General features: G+C 44.0%; 1 protein-coding gene across 1 annotated transcript in view; it reads left to right on the forward strand.

Moving 5' to 3' along the window:
• Positions 1 to 1,080: 1,080 nt before the first annotated feature.
• Positions 1,081 to 24,362, forward strand: part of cep55l (centrosomal protein 55 like) — a 35,636-nt gene continuing 12,354 nt past the window's right edge. Inside the window, exons 1-6 of the mRNA XM_038821926.1 lie at positions 1,081 to 1,355; positions 7,879 to 8,157; positions 11,722 to 11,775; positions 13,294 to 13,420; positions 15,345 to 15,658; positions 20,587 to 20,658. Coding sequence (XP_038677854.1) covers positions 1,185 to 1,355; positions 7,879 to 8,157; positions 11,722 to 11,775; positions 13,294 to 13,420; positions 15,345 to 15,658; positions 20,587 to 20,658 — 1,017 coding nt within the window. The 5' untranslated portion in view covers positions 1,081 to 1,184. The remainder of the gene's footprint in view (positions 1,356 to 7,878; positions 8,158 to 11,721; positions 11,776 to 13,293; positions 13,421 to 15,344; positions 15,659 to 20,586; positions 20,659 to 24,362) is intronic.

A 24,362-nucleotide genomic window follows, 5' to 3' on the forward strand; every position in this document is an offset into this window, starting at 1 on the left:
CTCATCATCACTGGAGATGATTATAACTTCTGGCTTAGTCGATCCAAGCTCTGGGTCTTCTAAATCAAACACCTGGTCCATGGAGCTGCATAATGTGATGGTCATTAGGTTGCCTTCAGAGTCAGTGTGAGAGTCGCCTAATATTTCAACCGCCACATCTGCCATCAGCAACTTCATCAATGTCCTCCCACTCGTCATCGGTGTCGCCGACTGCTTGGGAGTTTGTCATTGGAGCCATTTCCAGAACTTGCGGCGGGACATCACATATTCCGAGGCCAGTTTCTCCAAGATCGGTACAATTTCTTGCATCTCTGGTTCCCTCAATGGTCAATCATCAGTGGTATCAGCAGCTTTGAATTCTGCACGTGCCGTCTCCAAACTCCGGCTCTCCACAGAGTCTAGCGCGGGTCCGGTCGCCCCGTATCATCCAACTATGATATAGTCCTTAGGCATATCACCACAGGTTACACTATTGATTTAAACTCCAGGTCAAAACCTGCTATCAAAACACCCATCACCCGCGCGAGCGTCCTGCGCACGATTACATCTGGAACTTCACCTCCCCATTGGCGCCTGCGAACTACTGCAACTTGCACTCTGAGCTCCACCAGCTATTGGCGCCTGCGCACAATTGCAACTTGCAGACAGAGCTACACCTCCCCATTGGCGCCTGCGAACTACTGCAGCTTGCATTCTGAGCTCCACCACCTATTGGCGCCTGCGCACAATTGCAACTTGCAGACAGAGCTCCACCTCCCCATTGGCGCCTGCGCACCACTGCAGTTTGCAGACAGAGCTCCACCTCCCATTGGCGCCTGCGCACTACTGCAGCTTGCAGATAGCTCCTCCTCCCATTGGCGCCTGCGCACTACTGCAGCTTGCAGACAGAGCTCCACCTCCCCATTGGCGCCTGCGCACTACTGCAGCTTGCAGATAGCGCCGCCTCCCATTGGCGCCTGCGCACTACTGCAGCTTGCAGACCCAGAGGTGTCTGCGCATAATTGCAGCCTGTTGGCAAAGCTGAGCGTCTGCAGACTGGCGGCTGCGCAGTGCGGACTCTTCCCGGCGTGCCCCACAGGGAGAGACCGGAAGCGGGGAATTTGAAATTGTTTATGTGACATTTCCGCTCGGGACGGCGGTTGGGATGCGGCTGCGGCTCTGTTAACCGGCGGCGGGTGAGAGAGATGACTTCCAAGAACATCATCAGCAGCCGCTTCGGCCTCCACAAAGCGGCTGCGTCCCGGTCAGAGAGCGACACCGACAAAGTCCGCAAGGAAAATATGATGCTCAAGAGATCCCTGGAGGAGCTGACCAAAGGCCAAACGTGGGAACGGGAGAGGAACCGGCTGCTGGAGGTGTGTTCAAGGACAGCAGAGCTAGCACAGCTCTAGCCCCAGTTTGCACTAGAATTGACCTCGGGACCATTGGGTGACATTTTCTCTGAGTGGGGCTGTTCTCATTGGACCAATAAAAGGTGACGTTAAGTTGCCTCAGTGTAACCTAACAAGGCAGCACAGATGTCCCTTTTAAGGAAAAGCACTCTTCATAACAATTACATTACTGTGTTATCATTGCCAGTAACAAGTACTGGATGGTGAAAGTTGTCATCTGGGGCTTGCATGAGTTTCAGGATTGTGCTTGGCTGTTGTTTATTTTCCCTAGTGTGACAGCTGGGGGCACTGAGTGTGACACATGATAACTTGGACTATGTCAGTCAGTGCAGGTTGCTCAGATACATAGAAACTAGGAGTAAGAGTAAGTTGAAAAGAAAATCAGTTCGTGCAATTGTTAAACTTTTCTGTGTTAATTTGGAAAATCTTAATTTTGATTTATGTTGAGTAGTTTAGGTGGCTGCTCCAAACTTCCTGTGTTTGGTTTCAAATGAAAATTTACTTGTACTGCATCGATGATGATGTAAATAGATTAGAATTATAGAATGATTACAGCACAGAAGGAGGTCATTTGACCTGTTGACTGTGCCAGCTCTCTGCAAGAACAAAGCAAATTATTGCAGGTGCTGGAATCTGAAACCAAAAGACAAAATGGTAGAAAATCTCAGCAGGTCTGGCAGTATCTGTAGGGAGAGAAAAGAGCTAACGTTCCTCTACATCCCCACCTACATTGGGATTCCTCTGATGCCTTGCATCATATTGACAGCTTCCAGTTTGCAGGCCCTAACCGCATTCTATTCACCATGGATGTGCAATATCTCTACATCTCGGGCAGCATGGTAGCATTGTGGATAGCACAATCGCTTCACAGCTCCAGGGTCCCAGGTTCGATTCCGGCTTGGGTCACTGTCTGTGCGGAGTCTGCACATCCTTCCCGTGTGTGCGTGGGTTTCCTCCGGGTGCTCCGGTTTCCTCCCACAGTCCAAAGATGTGCAAGTTAGGTGGATTGGACATGATAAATTGCCCTTAGTGTCCAAAAATTGCCCTTAGTGTTGGGTGGGGTTACTGGGTTATGGGGATAGGGTGGAGGTGTTAACCTTGGGTAGGGTGCTCTTTCCAGGACCCGGTGCAGACTCGATGGCCCGAATGGCCTCCTTCTGCTCTGTAAATTCTATGATAAATTCTATGATATCTCCATCCCACACCTGGATGGCCTGAGAGCTCTTTGCTTCTTTCACGAAAAGAGGTCTGGACAATTCCCATCCACTACCAATCTCCTCCACCAGGCTGAACTCGTTCTATCTCAACAACTTTTTCTTTAACTCATCCCACTTTCTCCAAATCAAAGGTGCATCAATGAGTACCCGTATGGGTCCTAGCTATGCTTACCTTTTTATGGGATATGTGGAACATTCCTTGTTCCAGGGCTACCCGGGTCCCCTTCCACAATTCCTTAACCAGTAGGTACATTAATGACTATTTTGGTGCCATCCGGGCCTGGAAAAATTCAACTTCGCTTCCTGTTTCCACCCCTCCATCATAGACATAGAATTTACAGGGCAGAAGGAGGCCATTTGGCCCATCGAGTCTACACCGAAAAGACCTACTCACCTAGGCCCACACCTCCATCCCATCTCCACAACCCAGTAACCCCACCTAACCTTTTTTAATACTATGGGCAATTTAGTATGGCCAATCCACCTCACCTGCACATCTTTGGATTATGGGAGGAAACCGGAGCACCCGGAAGAAACCCACGCAGACACGGGGAGAATGTGCAGACTCCACACAGACAGTGACCCAAGCTGGGAATTGAACCTGGAGCTGTGAAGCCATAGTACTAACCACTATGCTACCGTGCTGCATTTCACCTGGTCCATCTCACCTCCCTTCCCTTCCTTGACCTTGATGTCTCCATTTCTGGCAGTAGACTATCCACTAATATCCATTACACCCACTGACTCCCATAGCTATCTGGACTACAGCTCTTTGCACCCTACACCCTGTAAGGACTCCATACCTTTCTCTCAGCTCCTTTGTCTCTGTCGCATTTGTTCCAATAAATGCCACTTTCCAAAATGGTGCTTTGAAAATGTGTTTGTTCTTCCTCAACCGTGATTTCCCACCTACAGTTGTTGACATGGCCCTCAACAGTTTGTATTCCATCTCCTGCGTTACTACCCTCGCCCCCCCCCCTCCTTCCCAGAGCAAGGATAGAGTCCCCCTCATTCTCACATTTCATCCCACAGCCTCTATATGCAAAGCATAATCCTTTGCGATTTTCACCAACTCCAGCGTGATGCAACCGCCAAACACATCTTCCCTTCACTCCCTCTGTCAGCATTCTGCAGAGACCATTCCCTTCGAGATAATCTAGTCACTCCTCCACCATACCCAGTAGCTCTCCCATCACCCATGGCACCTTCCCATGTAATCGCAGAATGTGTAACGCCTACTCCTTTAACTCTTCCATGCTTAACATCCCAGGCCCAAAATACTCATTCAAAGTTAAGCAGCGTTTCACTTGCACCTCTTTCAATTTGGTCTATTGCATTTGCTGCTCCCAATGTGGTGATCTCTATCGGAGAGACCAAATGCAGACTGGGTGATCACTTTGCTGAGCACCTTTGGTCTGTATGCATTCAGGACCCTGACCATCCCGTTGCTTGCCATTTCACAAGGTTAAACTCGGTTTGTTCTCGCTGCAAAGGCAGAGGTTGAGGGACGACAATAGAAGTCTACAAAATTATGAGGGGCATGGACCGAGTGGAAGCTTTTTCCCAGGGTGGAAGAGGCACTTATGTGGGGACATGGGTATACAGTGTGGGGAGAAAAGTTTAGAGGAGATGTGTGAGGGAAGGTTTTTTTACACAAAGGGGAGTGGGTGCTTGGAACTTGGTACAGGAGGAGGTGGTGGAAGTCAGTACGATAGTGATGTTTAAGGGGCGTCTTAACAAATACATGAATAAGACGGGAATAGAGGGATAAGGACCCTGGAAGTGTAGAAGGTTTTTGGATAGACGGACAGCATGGTAGCGCAGGCTTGGATGGCAGAAGGGCCTGTTCCTGTGCTATACTTCTCTTTGTTCTTTGTAACCTAAAGTGCTTCTGAAATTGCCTCCATATCTTCAATGTGGCCACCAGCGCCGGACTTCCTGAATATTTGCCCGGGGCAAACTGGAGCGGTGCCGTTACTAGCTTCCTCCCTTCTGACGGAGAGAACACCATGTTTAACACATGCCGAACATTTAGAGACAACTGCCTACCCTTCATAAACGCTGTTTGATCTTCTCAATCACTGGTAGGGGGCACTCTGCCAACACCATGGCAAGACTTGTGGCATCCAGATTTAGCAGAGATATTGGCTGATGCATCCCAATTCCACCGGGAGATAACAATTGCCGAGTATTCTGTTTTCCTCACCCCCGACAACATTGACTTCCCCATAAAAAAGAAGTCAAGCAGACTTGAATACATGCCGAAAAGAAGGAATACCCCCTAGTCTCTGGATGCAAAAGCTGCCACAGATCCACTCCCCCCCCCCCCCCCCCCCCCAATCTACTTCATAAATGCAGCCAACACCTTTGCACCCCCGTCCCTTGAGGCCCCATAAAGCGCAGCTTAGAGTGATCCACCTTCAGATTCAACACTATAAGTCCCCACCCAAAAATAACTAATGCGTATCCAAATTCTGTATGGCAGGCACCATCTTCATAAATTCCACATAATTCCAATCATGCTGACCGACACCTCTCCAAAGCACCCGTTATTATAACGTCCCTGCCTCCCTGGTCTGCCACCACCTTCTCCATCTGATATCTAACTCTCTTGGCCACCAGTATCGCTACCCTCACCTCCCCCGGCCCTGCTATCGAAGTCTGAATGGAATAGCTGACTCGCCCAGCCCTTCACCCTCATATGGGCCTCCTGCGACAGCACCATGTTGGTTCTCAAGCTCTTCAAATTCAAGAAAACTCGCTCACTTCACCAGTCCACCCAACCCCCGCATTCCAAGTTAATATTCGGACGGGGGTTTTGCATGGCCTCCTCCTGTCAGCCCCGCCCAGTGGGCGGGATCGAACCCTACCCCTAGTCACTATCAACCAGCTACTCTTCCCCACCCCCTCCCAGAAACTCCCAGCCACTTCCCCTCGAAACCACTTCTCTGCATACTCCCCACCATTCATACCTCCCAGGCTCATCGAAACCTGTCCGCACAGGCTCCGACGGCTATGGCCTCTTCCCCCACTTCGCTCCTGTTCACTAGTCGACTTGCGTTTGCAAGCAAGGTGGCCCCTGCCAGAGCCCCCTCCCCCCACATGCACAATAACGAAAAAGTGCCCCCACACCAGTCCTTTCAAACAACCCAACATAATAGACCCTTCACAAATGCCACCACCTTCTCTGCTGTCTCAAAGTAATAGTCCTTGGAGTTATCCTTAACTCTCAACTTCTCCAGGTAGACCACCCCAAATCGCACATTACTCTTGTTCAACGCTGCCTTTGCCCTGTTGAAGGCTGCCTGCCATCTTACCAGCTCCACCGTGAGGTCTTGGTATATATGAATCCCGTTGCCTTCCCATCTTGCCTCTCGATTCTGCTTTGCCCATCTCAGCACCTTCTCCTTCGTCTGATTTCTATGAAAACAGACTATCATAGCTCCTGGTGGTTCATTCACCTTTGGCTTTGTCCGGAATGACCAGCGAGCCCTGTCAAGCTCAAAGCGGGAGGTTTTCTCCTCCTCCACCAACAACTTAGCAAACATCTCCAAAAAGCATTCCATCATCCAGTCCCTTGGGTAGTCCCACAATCCACAGATTCTGCCACTGCGATCTGTTCTTCAGATCCTTCACTTTGGCTCTCAGCCCTTTGTTGCTCCCCTCCTCTACTATCGAGGGGAACTGGTCGCTGTGTCGAGACAATGCCTCCTCCACCCCCTTCAATATCTCTCCTTGCTCCCGCACTGCTGTCAACATTTTTCCAAAGAGCCTCTTTTATTGGGGCCATCGTGTCGGCCACCAACTGTTTGAGCAAGGCCACCAACTCCTTCCCATGCTGCTCAAAATGCTTGGCGAACTGCTGCTCAAGCTCCACCGCCATCACCTCAGCCAACTTGTCCACAGTAATGGGCACTGACCCACCCGGCAAGCTTGTCCCTACCATCTTTCCACCAACAGAACTCTGCACCAAACCCCAGCTCTCAGGCAGACTAGCGCTCACTTCATTTCGTCCCGTATTTTTCCTTTTGGGTTTTCAACATCCTATAGTTACCACAACTTTTCTGGAAATCAATCATAACAAATTTCCCCCCAAATCTGGGTGAGAAGTGCCAAAAAACTAAAGCTCCAGTGGGAGCCAACCAACATGTGACCTCCACCTACATGTCACCACCGGAAGTCCTGGAAATTAAAGTCTAATGATAACCACAAACCTGAAATCATTTGGGACATCTTCGATCTGTACCTGGTCTGGCCTACGTGGATTTCAGACCCACATAACCCTCTGAAAGTTCAAGAACCTGGACTGGACTCTCCGCCCAGTCGCACCACATTTCTGTCTTGACCTGCCGGCGGTATTCTCTGTTACGCCGACCGGTCAATGGGGCTTCCCATTGTGGGGCAGCTCCACGCTGTCAGGAAACCCCGGGCACGGGCGAAATGGAGAATCCCGCCGGCAGAGAACCCCACCCCTGGACCCACCCCAGCACCTCTAAGTCTGCAGTGGTTCAAGGAGGCAGCTCACCATCATTGACTCAAGGGCAATTACAGATGGGCAATAAATGCTGGCGCAGCCAATGATGCTCACACCACATGAATGAGTTTTTAAAAAACGTTTTTTCTTTTTTTTTCCCCAATTAAGAGGCAATATAGTGTGGCCAGTCCACCTACCCTGCACATCATTGGGTTGTGGGCGTGAGACCCACACAGTCACAGAGAGAATGGGCAAACGCCACACAGACAGTGACCTGGGGCTGGGATCGACCCGGGTCCTCGGCGCCATGAGGCAGCAGTGTTAACCACTGCGCCACCGTGCCACCCTGGCACCCCATGAATGAATGAATAAAAACTGTGGATTTTCTTGTGGCCCAATAGCTAAGCACATCTTCAGTGCATGCTTGTAATGTGTAACGCTGTAAGTAAATACTTATTAAAGTGTGTGTTCAACTTTATCAACTGGTTTTCCAGAATATAGCAGGGTGGACATAAAATATCCCCAGATACTATTTAAAGTGCAGGTGAGTTCTGCTAGTCTGGCAGGAGAATATCATACAAAAATTTCCCAAATTTCTACAACGGCATCCAATTGTACTTTTCAATTCCAACTTCCTTCTCCGTGGATAATTATGACAATTTCAAAGAATCTTTCTCCAACTGTGGTCATGGTGAATTTAAAGTAGAAATATTTTGCTCTTAATCTATTTTTGTTCTTTGCTGAAGAGGAAATTTACACGGAAATGCCTTTTACAAACATTTTTTGTTGTATACAGAAAATTCTTGCACTTGAAACTACAAAGCAGAAACAGATCCAAGAACTTGAACAGAAAGATAGGCAGCTACAGACAATGAGAGATCAGCGATCAAAATCTGGAGGGAGTGAGGTGAATGCCCTGCGCAGTCAGCTTGCAGATAAAAATAATGATATCAAGAAAAATGAACAACTCTTCAAGTCCCTGAGCGGGGAAACCGAAAATCTGAAGAATAAACTGTCTGCAATTACTTTAAAATGCAAGGAACTTGAAACCAACATTCCACCTCTTTTGCCTCAGGTAGAACGGTTTATGAAAGCATCCCAAATTTTCTACTCTTCAGTTTTAAGTAATGTTCACACTTAATCTTCCTGCTTTGCGTTTGTAAGCACCATCATCTGCTGGTAATATTCAGTTGGGTTTTGGGTAATGAACTAAGTGATGACATGTATAGTAGTGTTTTAGTATAAAGAGATGGGGGAAAATGTCCAGGATTTCTGAATACAATGGGCGGGATTCTCCAATTCTGCGGCAGAGTGTCCATGCTGTCGTAAACGCCGTCGTGAACGGGCTGCTCCCACGTCTAATTCTGGTCCCTACAGGGAACCAGCACGGCGTTGGAGCGGTTCGCGCCGCTCCAGCTGCAGATCCTGCCACAAACTGGCTCCCCCAGGATCTGCGCATGCGCAGTTCCACCGGCGCCAACGAGGACATGCGCAGTAGTGCTGGCGCCAACGCATGCATGCACAGTGGCCTCCTTCAACGCGCCGGCCCTGACGCAACATGTTGCAGGGCTACAGAAGCCAGCGCATAGGAAAGGCGGCCCCCAGCCACAGAGGCCAGCCCGCCGATCGGTGGGTCCAGATCGCGCGGGCCAGGCCACATCGGAGGCCCCCCACAGGCCTCCACCCGACCCTTACACGCCGTAGTCCTGCCGGCCCAGAGCAGGTTAGAACGGCACCGGCGGGACTCGGCTCTTTTCCTACGGCCACTTGGTTTGAGTTGCCCTGATGTTCATCTATTGTTATGGGACCTGTGATGGTAAGCACTTGGGTCTTTGAATCCAGAAACCTAAATTCAATCTTGCAGGTACCTGAATTGTGCTGCCCCATCATTTTCTTTCTGTACAGTTGTATAATAATATAATAGTCTACAATAATCTATAATAATCTTTATTGTCACAAATAGGCTTACATTAGCACTGCAATGAAGTTACTGTGAAAAGCCCCTAGTCACCACATTCTGGCGCTTGTTCGTGTGCACTGAGGGAGAATTCAGAATGTCCAAATTACCTAACTAGCATGTCTTTCGGGACCAGAGCACCCAGAGGAACCCCGTGCACACATGGGGAGAACATGCAAACTCCACACCGAGTGACCCAAGCCGGGAATCGAACCTGGGACCCTGGAGCTGTGAAGCAGCAGTGCTGTGGTTATGGTACTGGGATTCAGCCCAAAGATAGATGAAATTCCCCAATGCCAGATTTGTGGGCCTGCTGTTGGATTGCTTTACAGGGTTGTTTTCATTATCTTATTTGACCAGATCTGGACAAGTGAAATTAAATTCAATAAATTCTGTTAATTTGTGTGCAATCACAATGAAAATTGCCAACCTATTGTAAAACACAATTGCTTTTCAGCAACAAACTTAGAATGCTTGCCAACTGATGAAGTAATAGAAACTTGCGGTCCAGGAAATTTAATTAGACCCAAATAAGTCTGTCCCTTTTTCCAAGATTGGTGAACCTTCTCACCATATCCTGCAAATATTTCACTTTCTGAAATTATGTCCAATTGTCTTGAACTCTTTATACTGTCTCTAATAAATTCTGCAACTCTGCCGCCCTTTGGATGTAAAAATTTCAGTTCAAAATATTTTCATTGACTTCAAAGCCTTGATTGCTCATGACCTCTTTTACTTCCTAATAAACATTTGGATTACTCACATTTGAACTTTCTGAGAAACAATTTATTTCCTATGAATAGGTGAGCAAAGCAATGTTTAGTTTTTTGGGCGACGTCTGGCCACATTTGTAAAACCTTGCGCATCTAGATTTGCATTCACCCATTTTACGAGTGCAACAAAATACCTATTGCAGCTAAAGTGCTGGTTTAGCTCAGTGATGTAAAACAAGGCAAGCAGCGCAGGTTCAATTCCTGTACCAGTTTACCCAAACAAGCGCCGGAATGTGGTGACTCGGGGCTTTTCACAGTACTTCATACTTGTGAAAATAAAAGGTTGTTATTATTATTATTAACTACTGTGGCATTTCGTTGATTTATTTACTATACTCCATAGATGGACCATATTCCCTGCACCACTGTGTACATCCTCTTTTTTTACGTTCATCACTTTGATATAAATTATATGTATCTCAACCCGTTATACCCTTTATTCTTTTATTTACCTAAAGATTAACATTCTTCTAAATCTGTTGTTTTGTTCATTTATCTTGCCTAATGTATCTTATTTATTTCTGCCTTGCATTTTCTGTTTTTAGGCTAGTTTTCAATTCAACACTGTACTCTGCTGACTCCTCCATTCTCTGACTCTTAACTAATTTCCTAATGCATCTTTCCAAAGCTTTCCAAATTTCTTTTTATTCTTTCATTGGCTTCACTGGCTAGACCAGAATTTGTGTTGCCCGTCGCTAATTGCCCTGTAGAAAATAGTAGTTATTCTAAATATGGATGCATCAGATGCAGTTTCTATGTTGGCAATGTCAGTGATAGCTTATCAAAATGTTAGTTAAACAATGCACCTCTTTGCTGATTCAGTCATTTAGCATATTGCTTTCCTAAATCAAAGCCATTGAATCAGAAGGAAGTGATTTGCCCATTTTGTCCATGCAAGCTCTCTGTAGAGCAATCCAATTGGTTCTATTCCCGTATCCTGATTCCTATGCCCATAGCCCTACAAGTTTATTTCCATCTAGGTTCTTTTTGAAATCATCAATTGTCTTTATTTCCCCCACTCTCGTAGCAAGTTCCAGATTATTACCTCATTGAGTAAAAAATGTTTCCCCCCACATCTCTCTGCATCTCTTGCCCAAAACCTTAAGTCCCTTCGTTCCTTTGTACCATCAGCTAATAGGAACTGTTTTTTTTTCTCCAGCTTATTAAAACCTGTTACTGTTGTACACGGCTAGCAAATCTCTTTTCCTCGAAGAACAAACCCTGGTTCTCAAACCTAACCTTGTAGCAAAAATCCCACATCCTTGGAACTATCTGGTAAATATGTGCACTCTCTTAAGAACCCTCCCATCCTTCCTAAAGTTGGTGATCAGAATTGGATGCAATGCTATGCATAGTTTTGGCCTAGTCAGACTTTAATAAAGGTTCAGTGGGGGCAGCACGGTGGTGTTGTCCTTATCCACCAATGTTAAACTGGCCAGTCTGTAATTGCTAGGAATGTCATTGCACTGTTTCTTGAACAAGGGTATCTCATTTGCCACTTTCCAATCCACTGGCACTTTGTCCATGTCTGGGCAAGTTGGAAAACTATGGCAAACCCCTCTGCTATCTGTGTCAGCCTGCTCCTCTCCCACCCACCCAACTTCCATCAACAATCTGGGGTACCAACCATCCGGACCAGGTGACTTATAACACAGCTAAAGTATTTTGAGTTGAAGGATGCAGGAAAAATGCTTCTCGAGATGCACTGCTCCAGCTATTTTTAATCCATAGTTTTTGATTGTGTTTCGTCGAATCTCCTTCATCGAAATTAGTTACCTGAAATAGAGAAGAAACAAGAAAGTTCCATTGATAATTCTAGAGGTGCTAATAGGTTTCACGTTGTCTATATTCCTACTTTTGCTGTGGAGTTTTTTCGGCCTCTGTATAATTTTCTTTTTGTTTCTTGTAGAGCCAAGGTGGTTCATCACATGAAATGGGAACACTTCAGATTCAATTAAAAGACGTAAGTGCTTTGCTTATATTGACACATTTAACAAAAATTAATTTAGAGTATCCAATTATTTTTTTTCTAAGTAAGGGGCAATTTAGCATGGCCAATCCACCTAGCCTGCACATCTTTGGGTTGTGGGGGTGAGACCCACGCAGACATGGGGAGAATGTGCAAACTCCAGATGGACAGTGACCCAGGGCCGTGATTCGAATCCGGGTCCTCAGTGCCGTAGTCCCAGTGCTAACCACTGTGCCACCGTGCTGCCCTTGTATTGATACATAACAATATGAAATACTAATTAAGCTGTTGTTTATATGCCACCTGAAAATAATTTGAAAAATTAGATGAGTGTAGAATTGGGTAATGCATTCAAGTGCCGAAAAGTACAATTTACTATTGTGAGACATCAAAAACAGTCCCTGTTTCAAATGGGTGCTCCCATCTATCATCCAAACAAATACCATTATCATTTGCATTGATGTTGATTTCATAGTTGCCATTTGGTTTCTCTAAAGCTTCAATTATTATGGGCAGAAACAGCTGTAGTGAGGGTTCCTGGCAATTTATTGGGGAGCAAGCAAAATCTGAAGGGGAAGAGAAAATAATTTGGCAAATTTCATAAACTTACTGACAATTCCTCTCCAAAGACAGATAATCAAGTCCAAGAAGAAAACTTGGCATTAGTTTCAATAGAAGTTATTAGGGAGTCCAAACCATTCTCCAACCATCTCTCAATGTACTGAGGAAATCTGATTTAAAAAGCCTGAGGAAAACCATTAGCATCCATTGCCGGCATGCTGAATGTGCAGACACTTTAGTTGCATGTATTAGTGAATTGAAAAGCAATGTGCTTTCTACCTGTTGTCAAAATTGCTTGGTCACCAATTTTCCTCTTTTAAAGAAAACAAGTTTTTATTTCCTTAACAGAATTTCCACAGATCCCTGCCATATCACCATAACTCAATTAAATGCCTATTATAACTGGTGGGGACGGAATTAATAGGAGGGGCCATGCTTCTTTGCCGCTAGATGAATGTAAAAGATAAAGATGTTTACTGACTTATTGATGCAACAACACTTCAAATCACCACTAGATGTCACAGAAGGATATCACGAGTAGCTGGTCTTATCAGTTATTTGGAGTGTTGAAGTATGGTGTGTTAAAAATGAGAAAAAACTCGGGTGAATGTTGATGATGTTCTAGGGTCTTTTGGCAACATGCCATCAAATGTACAGTTAAATTGCAAATTTGTTACAAGATATTAATCCTTCCCATCATGATTTTTTTTTTTTGCAACTTTGCTAAGCTATCTCTCCTCATCCTCCGGTCAGCCTTTGCAAGAGCAATAAAGTATCATTTGCAGTTTGATCTTTTCTTTCAAATGCCGACCACTGGATTAATTTTATTTAATCTCAGTCTTTTTATTTAAATCCAACGACCTTTTGTGTACGCCGCGTTTTTTAAGTTAACAAAATACATATGTTAGTGACAATGCATGCCATAAATAACTAATGCTTTCGGTTTTCTAGGCGCTCGAGAAAAACCAGCAGTGGCTAGTTTATGACCAACAACGGGAGGCCTACGTCAGGGGGCTGTTGGCCAGGATATTTGAACTGGAGCAACAAAACAATCAGCGCTGTGACTCCAAAGTGGAAGGTATGGAGCTGCGCCATTCCTCTAACACAAACAAAATAACCATGTGTAACATCACACAGCATCTTCAATGCATCTTTGGCATGTACATGAAAGATGGGGCCTTTTCTGTAACCTGTGTGGAAAGGCAGGCTTATCTTGTCCTAAAATGATTAACCTTTTTTTTCTATTTCATATGGCACATTTCTCGTCAAATGGGAATGTGAACTGCAGCATCTATTTCAAAGAAAATTCACAACTGTATAATTTTAAATAATGCATAACTTCCCATCAATAATGAGACAATATCCCAAACGATTTGGGACAAATCAATGAACTTTCACACCTATGAGTTTCTGGAATCTGAATTGCTGCCCTGTTATTTCCTGTGAGGTTTCACTTGATTAATTTGTCCTTGGGTTAATATTAGACCCATTTATAAAAAGATTACTTGAAATGCCCTGCTTGTAATTCTCTTTGATAGCCAGTTAATGAAGGAAGAAACCAGATCTCGTCTTTACTTGGAATAGATTTATTAACATTACGGGGTGGCACGGTGGCGCAGTGGTTAGCACTGCTGCCTCACGGTGCTGAGGACCTGGGTTCAATCCCCGCCCTGAATCGATGTCCGTGTGAGTTTGTACATTCTCTCCATATGTGTGGGTCTCACCCCCGCAAATCAAAAATGAGCAGGTTAGGAGGATTGGCCGCACTAAATTGCCTCTTAATTGGAAAAATAAATAAACAACAGTGAAGCATTACAGGTATATTTTTCTTGACCCCTCTCTACTGCTGTGACAGTAAGTGCCTCTTTATATGTGCTCAGTAACCACCCAATCAGAGCCCTCCACCGGCATGTACAGTAACATCTGGGTTCCACACCTTGCTTCTAATAGTCTCAAGAATCTTCTGTTCTCTTAAAATTAGGGTAGAGACACAAGTCCTCAGTTATTTTTCTGATGTTTAAGCAATCGCACATTATTGTTGCTGAAAAGAGAGGCATATTACTTAGATGTTTTGTCTTGCATTCATCAAGACAAATGCAAAAATGCCCAATTTCAGACAATCATAATTTACACTACACGAGAAGAGGGTGCTGATTGGTTGACAAGTCAACGGGTGCTGATTGGTTGACAAGTCAACTATGGCTGAGGGCTAGCCATGGGGAGAGTAATGGGGAACCATAGGCTATTGTCTATGGGTTCCCAGTGGCTTAGGCATTGTCATGGATAAATTAATCAGAATTGACTTTTTAGCCTTTTCTCTCTGAGTATAAATTGTGACTCTTTGAAATTGGGTATTTGTGGACATGTCCTTATGGATGCAAGATTAGAAGCTTCAGCAACATTTTTCTCTTTTCAGCAATATTCAAGTTTGGTACTTTAAAAACAAAATATAATTTACGGGATGTGGGCATTGCTGGCTTGCTGTATTTATTGCCCATCCCGAATTGTCCTTGAAAAGGTGTGGTGTGCTGCCTTCTTGAGCCGTTGCAGTCCATAGGATGCGGGTATGCCCACAGCGCTGTTAGAGAGGGAGTTCTAGGATTTCGACCCAGAGCTAGAGAAGGTACGATGATCTATTTCCATGTCAGAATGGTGAGTGACTTGGAGGTGTACTTCCAGGTGATGGTGTTCCAAGTAATTAAGTACCAAGTAATTGACTTATTTGCAGTTTTATCTCTAATATTTTCAGTTTACTTGGAGTCTCAAGTTTTGGATCAATTTGTCTTGCTTTATACCTATAATCACCAGCTAGACTAATTCTAATCTCCCCTCAGTATCTATTTTTCACACCATATTCCTTCACGTTTTAGTCTAGGGATACATGTAATATAGGACAGTGGCTTTAATAGATATTTTAGTATGTGTGACGATGAGAACCTTGCTTTTAAAGTTTCTTTTTCATGCACCTCAGACTTAAATTACATGTTTGATGTTCATGACAGGTCAACTGCTGGAAGATAAACAGAAATACTATGACCGACTTCTTTTAACTGCTAAAAAGGATTTTGAAGCACAGCGTGACCTTGCAAATCAACTTAAATTGGAGCTTTCTGATCTGAAAAAGCATTATGAAGAGAAGGGCTTGGAAGTCAATGCCCTAAATGTCAAACTACAGGCAGAAGGTTGTAGCAAGTGGAAAGCTGATGAAGAAAAGAAGTGCTCAGCTGAAAAAATCCAGAAACTTCAAACTGAGTTAGGAAACGTAGCAGTCCAATATGAAGAGGAGAAAAAAAGATCAGCTGACCTGTTGTACCAGGTAAAAATTCAGTTTAAAAAAAAAAAAAAATGTTGGTCAGACCTGACTTTTTGTGCTATAGTTATACTACTAATATTTTAATGTGAGATTTCATAGCATGGAATTGCACTGTCTATGCATACCCCTTTAACCCAGGTTGACAGTTGCATTCCCTGGAGTAATGCACCTGAGCTGTTGAGCATGTAATACATGACTGGTCTTCTCTATCATCTGGATGTATGTTTGGTAGAGGTAGGTGGCAGGGAGTGATGTGTATGTATCAATGCACTTATTTCTTATTGCTCTGGTTGTCTCCACTGCTGAAGGTGGGTAGGGAAAGTATTTGTGCCCCTGTTTGTTGGTCTTTTTCACTATAAACAATATACCACATAAACTAATAGACAGAATTTAACACACTCTCTCTCACACACTCTCTCTCACACACTCTCTCTCACACACTCTCTCTCACACACTCACTCTCTCACACACTCTCTCTCTCTCACACACTCTCTCTCTCACACACTCTCTCTCTCACACACTCTCTCTCACACACTCTCTCTCACACACTCTCTCTCACACACTCTCTCTCACACACTCTCTCTCACACACTCTCTCTCACACACTCTCTCTCACACACTCTCTCTCACACACTCTCTCTCTCACTCTCTCTCTCTCACACACTCACTCACTCTCACTCACTCACTCACTCACTCACTCACTCACTCTCTCTCTCTCTCTCTCTCTCTCTCTCTCTCTCTCTCTCTCTCACTCTCTCTCTCACACACTCTCTCTCTCACACACTCTCTCTCTCACACACTCTCTCTCACACACTCTCTCTCTCTCTCCCACTCTCTCTCTCTCTCTCTCTCTCTCTCTCTCTCACACACACCCTCTCTCACACACTCTCTCGCTCTCGCTCTCTCTCTCTCACACACTCTCGCTCTCGCTCTCTCTCGCTCTCTCTCGCTCTCTCGCTCTCGCTCTCTCGCTCTCGCTCTCGCTCTCTCTCTCTCTCTCTCTCTCTCTCTCACTCTCTCTCACACACTCTCTCTCACACACCCTCTCTCACACACCCTCTCTCTCACACGCTCTCGCTCTCGCTCTCTCTCGCTCTCTCTCACACTCTCTCTCTCTCTCACACACTCTCTCGCTCTCGCTCTCGCTCTCTCTCGCTCTCTCTCTCTCGCTCTCTCTCACACTCTCTCTCGCTCTCTCTCTCTCTCTCTCTCTCTCTCTCTCTCTCACACACACTCCCTCTCTCTCTCACACACACTCACACACTCTCTCTCACACACTCTCACACATTTTATAAAATGCCACTGGGAATCCATCAGGTCCTGGGGCCTTACCCGATTGCATCGCCCCCAATCCGTCTATCACCTCCCGAGCCCAATTGGGCCCCCCAGGTCTCCCGTCTATCAGCGACAGACTTCTTTCAGAAAATACTTTGGCCGATAGAGGTGGCCAAATGAGAGCTTGAGCTGAACTGCTAGTTTAGCCTGTGTTTAGTGCATGATGTTATCTTGATAAAATTTAAACCAGTTCCAGGAACATGTGCCCAGAGGTTTGTTAAGTGGGTGTTTGCTACAAGTGTCTGCATGTATCCATCAAAGAAACTTTATGGCATTTTGGCCAGGAGATCAATTGCTTTCCCCTCCTAACAGTGATCAGCTACTTTGGTGGAAACGTGGTGTTGATGTCAATTTCACATGGTACTTCAAAAAGAATACTTGTAATTTTGTGCTCATTGTTGCTGGACCTGTGGTTCGGAAACACGTGGAGACTTTAAGGAACACTGCACTAACACTTGAGCAACATATCAGAAATTTGATGAGGGTTTCACCTAAAAAGTAAATGTTGTGCTGCTACATCTTGCTAGAGATACTTCTAAGAACCACCAGGCAAAGTGTATGGGCATCTTGCTCTGGTCAAGAAATGGGAGGAGACCTGATGGAGTAGCGCCAACTGCTACAGGAGAAAGGGACAGAAGGACAAGGTGGATCCTTTCCTCCCACCCCCACCTCCTGGATGCAATTACATCCTCCTCTGGAATTCTGCCAGTAGCACCTCCAACGCATTGTGCGTTCGCCAGAACATTTAACATTTCCACAGTCCAAGGAGCCCACTACTACACAAAGAAATGTCTAATCTGCACTTAAACAGATACCTGCAGGTTTAGTTCATCACCAAGTATGTTCAAATCATGGTAATCGGCAATTAACGTCAAAACTGTGCACTAAATCTGGACTGTCGGACCATTCCGTGCTGTCTTCACCCATTTGCCAAAGTACCCCAAATTATTTTTCAATATGACCCTACTTTAAGACTTGAAAATTAATATGATTCCAGCTAAATTCAAATTGGTAATAAATCAGCATATGTAAATTCACTATACAATTAAACGTTTGCATATTATAGGTCATATAATACTTCCAATAAATATGAAAATATGTTTTTAAAATACCTTGTAGAAATCCATGACCACACATTTATCAACAGGTCAAATAAAGTTTTAATTTTGTACTGAGGATTTCAAATGACACACATAGAACATAGAACAGTACAGCACAGAACAGGCCCTTCGGCCCTCGATGTTGTGCCGAGCAATGATCACCCTACTTAAACCCACGTAACCCGTATACCCGTAACCCAACAATCCTCCCATTAACCTTACACTACGGGCAATTTAGCATGGCCAATCCACCTAACCCGCACATCTTTGGACTGTGGGAGGAAACCGGAGCACCCGGAGGAAACCCACGCACACACGGGGAGGACGTGCAGACTCCACACAGACAGTGACCCAGCCGGGAATCGAACCTGGGACCCTGGAGCTGTGAAGCATTGATGCTAACCACCATGCTACCGTGAGGCCTATTTGTAGTTCTAGAGGCTGTGGGTTCTGCTGCAGATAATGCAGCTTTAAAATAAAATCTATTTAATTTAGAGCTGAGTAAATTATCTGAATGTGGAGCTATGCTCCTCCCAACTCAATGAAGCAGTTCTGAACAGGCATAAAACATAATATGCGGCAGTTCCTGCCCACTGAGGTTTCAACCAAACTCTCCATATGTCCTGGTAAAAGAAGACGGTGAAGCCCTTATTCCCCCCTGCTCCAACGCTCATCTGTAGTCAGGCCGTCTTCCCACTTTTGGTCTTGTTACCAGTGACTGCGAAGCAGTGGCACAGCTCTGGGTAAGGACCTTGTACATCAGGCAGATGGGAGCAGGAACACAGGCAAGTTTGAAGTACCACTCGCCTTCCTGGCTTAGCCACATGTCCTCTGGATTTTTATTGCTCTCCGGATAACAGTAATACTACAAGTGTTGTCAGTCATTGTATTACAGTTGCTGGTCTCTAACTGCACCGTCAGCACACAAATATCCCTGGACCAGCTTGACACTTGCTGTCAAACATGTTTTCTTAGGTTAAAAAGCACTTTGAGATCACCATCTGCCCTTTGTTTGGGAGCAAGAATTCATTGGGTAAAGGGCTGCCTTGCCAGTGCTTCCTGACTGGGTAGTCTCCTCTTCATAGTCAACGTAGATGCCTTGAAGGAGGCGGTGCTTGTGACCCCAAATACTATCTCTGTGTTTCCACTGGGGGTTGCGATCCACAGTTTGGGAATCACTGCCCAAAGGTCTTTGAGCATGGACCTTAAATGAACCAGTTTCTCTTTCAGAAATTCTAACTACACATTCTCTCAATGTTTCCATATCCCATCTCTGCAGAAATGCACCCTGATGAAAACTTTTTACTATTTGCTTCAACCTGGTAACATATTCCACAGCTTGATTAACTTCTGGGTGAAAAATATCCCCAGACGTTCTTTCTTTATAATTTTGTTTGGTGTTTGAATCCATCATCGTATTTGGAGCTAGGAACTTGTCATGGGGCCTGCTTGTGAAATGAGAATCTTCTGAAAGTAAGAATAATTGAATAATGTTAAAATGTATGTCTGCATTCATAAGTAAAGTACATGTAAGATTACTTCCAGTATTTTGTAAATTGTTATCAAAAATGATTATTCTACATTAAACAGTCAATTTAGCAGTCAATTGATTTGCTTATGAGATGGGTTCCTAACACAATATGATGGGGCGCAGTTAACAAATCTAAAACTAAAAGTAAGATCATTATGCTAATTTTTTATCGGCTTAGAAACATGTTCCAAAAGCAATTAGTGATTGTTGTTGTGATACACTACTTGCCAGTAAAAAGCTGGCAATCATTCATTCATTGTCTGTTCTGAGGGCCAATCACCTGAGCAGAATTGTTTCCTCATATCAAATTGATGTGGGAAGTGTGGATATGCAGTCCACTTTAAGAAAAAAATCATGCTAATGAGAGAGAAGAACATTAAAGCGGTACAGAGGTGTCATCGATTAGAAGGCCAACTAAACAAAGTGGTGCAGAATGATCCCCAAATGGATTTGGAGGCTATGGTGCATAAATTTAGGAGCCCATTAACACAGGATTTAAATGCACTACATATTTAGTTAGGAAGGCTGTACTTGTCATTTTACCACAATCAATTTCTGATATCTTCAAATCTTTTCCATTTAATTCTTTAATTTAAAAAGCTCAAAACATATCTACAATGAGCCTGCATTTGTTTGAGGTGAATAACCCTAATAACAGAACTTATTAATGTGCTCATCAAGATGGTTTCCAATATGTTAATGACTCAGCGCAGAGTCTTAGGAATCACTTTATTACCAGGCCATTGTTTCAGATTTTCATTTGTTGACTACTTAATAATAGAGCTTCAGTTAAATGCTTTAAAAAGCAACAGTATATGCTGCTGTGGAGGCCATCGGCAGATCCAAGATATCCTTGGTCGCTTCTTGGGTGGTTCTACTTGAACCCAGTACTGATGTGTGTTTCAAGACTACTCAACCTGAAACATTTGTTTAACAAGTTACATTTTTAAAATATTGTTTCTGTAGATCCAGCTCCTTCAAAAGTCATCTATAAATCAGCAAGAAGAGCAGACCAGAAATAGAATGATGGAACAACAGGTATGGCAATGGAACAGTGCTTTTGTTAAACAGCCCAAATACACTGAGTTTTGATTTGCTGTCCGAAATCAAAAATAACTAGAATATTTCTCAAACATTTCAGTAAAGAATTCAGCTACAGTATCTGTAACTTCACTAAGTTAGTTCTAATTTTTTCCCAACTATTATTTTGAACTTGTAATTTAACACCAAATTTTCCTCGTGTTGCAAGTTCTGGAGTGATTAGGACAGTGTTTTTCAAACTTTCTTGCCAGGGACCCACTTTTGTCAATTGGCCGACCTACCCCACTCACAGCGTCCGACCTTTGCGATACCTGCCATACTCGCTTAACCTTTATTGCGAAAGGGGGGCAATGGTCTGCTTGGTCCTCATGATCTCACTTCAACCAGGTTCACAGGAGGAGAGGGAAGTGTGAATATGAGGTGAAGACTTCAGCTAGTTTCCTTGTTCCATCTTCATCTTTGTGAGGACGGAAAATTCAACCTCGCACATTTACTTTGTCGTGAAGGACAATAGCAACAAAATGCTTGTTTTACTCAAAACCTGGATTGTCCTGGGAGATTCTACTCCAGAATGCTGACCACCTCATGGGCTTTTGGCATGTTTTTCAATGTGCTTTCACGGGTCCGGTCCAGCAGCGTAGTCTTTTAATTTGGACACAGCTGTCAGTTATTAACTGACTCTGGGGTCTCAAACGCAAAAGGATTTTTCACGCATCACTTCTCTTTCAAAATCTGAAATTTCTGCTCTCGTTTGCCAGAACTTCCCTGCGTATAACACACATGGGCTTTGCATCATTATTTCCATTGGCACAAGAATAACCTCAGAATGGCAGCAAGACAATGTATCGAGTTGGTTTAGCGGGTGATAACTTGGATAACTCGATTTTATATAAAATACGCTGTCACAGGAAAACCATTCTTATCATTGATTTCTTTGACAAAAGCATAACTCAAGAAATCATCTTTCTTCTGCTTCGTTCCCAAGTTAAGTTTCTTCTTTGTAGACTAATAATCAGAGGCCCTGGAGCTCTCTACAGAGCTAACACTACCACTGCTGTGTCCTGCCCTTGACTCTCTTGCGCAGCAGTCTCCAGCAGATTTACTTGTGAGATGCTGGCCAGTAGGCCCTGCCTATTTGTGTCTTTGCCTGTCTCTTGTAAGAAACCTATTCATCTTGTCTTGTTTGCCAGCAGCTAGAAAATGGAAGAAACTCTCCACTGTGATTTGGCACCAAAACCACATACATATACTTGTGTGCAGGAAGTATGACCTGCTCACTGCTGCTACTTTTGGCCGGAATACTGCACACAGTCTCATTTCCTTCTCATGTAAAAGATAGTAGTGGCCGCCATTCTTCTCCCATGATTGGGGTGAATGATTGCTCCACGACCCATCCGCAGGTCACAACCCGCACTTTGGAAATCCCGTGGATTAGGGGTTCGTAGACAAATGGAAACTGATGTTACTTACATAATGTATATTAACAAATATAGAAATATCATTAAACTTCGGAGATATGAAGTCATAAATTCAAATTGCTCAGCTGTAACCTTAAAGAAGGTCTATTCCAGGTTGGCCACTATAGCTGAGGAGTGAAGACTGAAGAGTGAGGTGCTGGCCGGGTTAGATTTAGTGCAGTTATGGGAAAGAACAAAGAAAATAAACAAAGGACTTAATTGGGGAGAGACCAATTTTACTCGCATTATATGTGATTTGGGAAAGATGGACTGGAAACAGCAGCTTGAAAGTAAATCCGTGTTTAGAGCAGTGGCAGGTCTTCGAGAAGGTGCGAGAGAGGGTTCCAAACAAATATGTTCCCAAAAAGAATGGAACTGCCAAATCCAGACTTTTACGGATGTCAAAGAGCCATGTGTAGGATGAGGTTTCAAAAAAAAAAAGAGAAGCTTCTGTCAAATTGAGAACTCAATGCTGCAAAAACAAAATCTAGAGGATTATAGAAAGTGGAAGGATGAAATTAAAAATGAGATCAGGAAAGTATCAATGGACTGTTCAGGTGGGCAGAAAGGTGGCAAATAAATTTCAACTTGGATAAGTGCGAGGCAATGTATTTGGGGAGAGCAAATAAGATCAATAAACGATGAGACACTGAGAAGGGTCAGCAGGGACAGTTGCATGTTCCCAGTTCCCTGAAGGTAGCATTACAGGTAGATAAAGTGGTTAAGAAGGTATGTGGGATACTTTATTTTATTCACCAAGGCAAAGAATACAAGCAGGGAAGCTTTGTCAGAACTGTATAAATTGCTATTTAGACCATAGCTAGAGTAGTGTACACCGTTCTAGTCACTGCTTTACAATAGGATGTGATCGCACTAGAGGATGTTGCCAGAAAGGAAGAATTTTAACTACGTAGAAAGATTGGATGGGCTGGGGCTTTGTTCTTTTCTTTAGAATGGAGGGGGCTGAGGGGAGAGTTAATTAAAGTATATAAAATTCAAGGGCCTGGATTGAAAGGTGAGAGGGAATTTATTTCACATAGCAGAGAAACCAATAACTGGGAGCATAGGTACAAATTAATTGGTAGAAGGATTAGAGGAGAGTTATGGGGAAAATGTTTCCACGGTACATGGTAGAGATCTGTAAATTACTGCTTGGATGGATGTTAAAGCAACCCGTGGTGCATTTCAGAAAGACGTGGATATGTACTTGGAAGTGCCATAACCTACAGGGCCACAGATTAATAACTAGAAAGTGGGTTTAGACTGAATAACTTTTATTTTTTCCAACTCGCAGACAAGATGGAATGAATAACCAGTTGAAGCAAAATAATTATGTTTTTAAGGGAATCCTGAGTAAACACATTCTGTGAACCTCTGCTCGCGTTATTGGTTCTGCGACATGGGCCAAAATAATCAGAGATGGTAGCCATATTCAGTAGGGTTACAGCCAGCTGTTGTGCTGTGTAAACCTATTCGGAGCAATTTTGTAATCCGACCTTTTAGAAAATGATTAAACTAAATACTCTCAATGTGTCACATGGTAATGACTGAAGCATTAAAGCAGCATGATAATCAATCAAATAAACCGGCTGCACGTAAACCAAAGGTAGTTCAACAACCATTCCAAATTGTAGAACAGAAAGTCATTGTGACTAGATCAGTGTTTAAATAATTGTAGCGCTAACTTTACTATTTAAATAGTTTAATAAGCACATTTTGTCATATTTTAAATTTTTTTTAGGGTACCCAATTATTTTTTCTCCAATTAAAGGCAATTTAGCATGGCCAATCCACCTATCCTGCACATCTTTGGGTTGTGGGGTTGAAACCCACGCAGACATGGGGAGAACGTGAAAACTCCACATGGAGAGTGACCCAGGGCCGGGATTCAAACCCGGGTCCTCAGCGCTGCAATCCCAGTGCTAACCACTGTGCCACATGCCACCCTAATTTTCTGACATATTAATTATGTTTATTGAACAGTAAATTGAAAGTCTAATTTGCTTTACTTTGTGTAACATTTTGATATACACATAGTCTCGAAACTATGCTGTTTTAAATATGTAATAATAGTGGTGGTTGTTGAATTCAAATTAACACGTGCAAGTTTGTTTAAGATAGCCAGTATGAACTGCTTTTCTTAAGTCAGTCAAAAGATGCTCTTGTATAAAAGCAGGCAGATACAGATATAGTGGTAATACTATATTAGCAATCCAGAGATATGGACTATGCTCTGGCAACTGG

Source organism: Scyliorhinus canicula, chromosome 16 (genome assembly GCF_902713615.1).
Source record: "Scyliorhinus canicula chromosome 16, sScyCan1.1, whole genome shotgun sequence".
Lineage (NCBI taxonomy): Eukaryota > Metazoa > Chordata > Chondrichthyes > Carcharhiniformes > Scyliorhinidae > Scyliorhinus > Scyliorhinus canicula.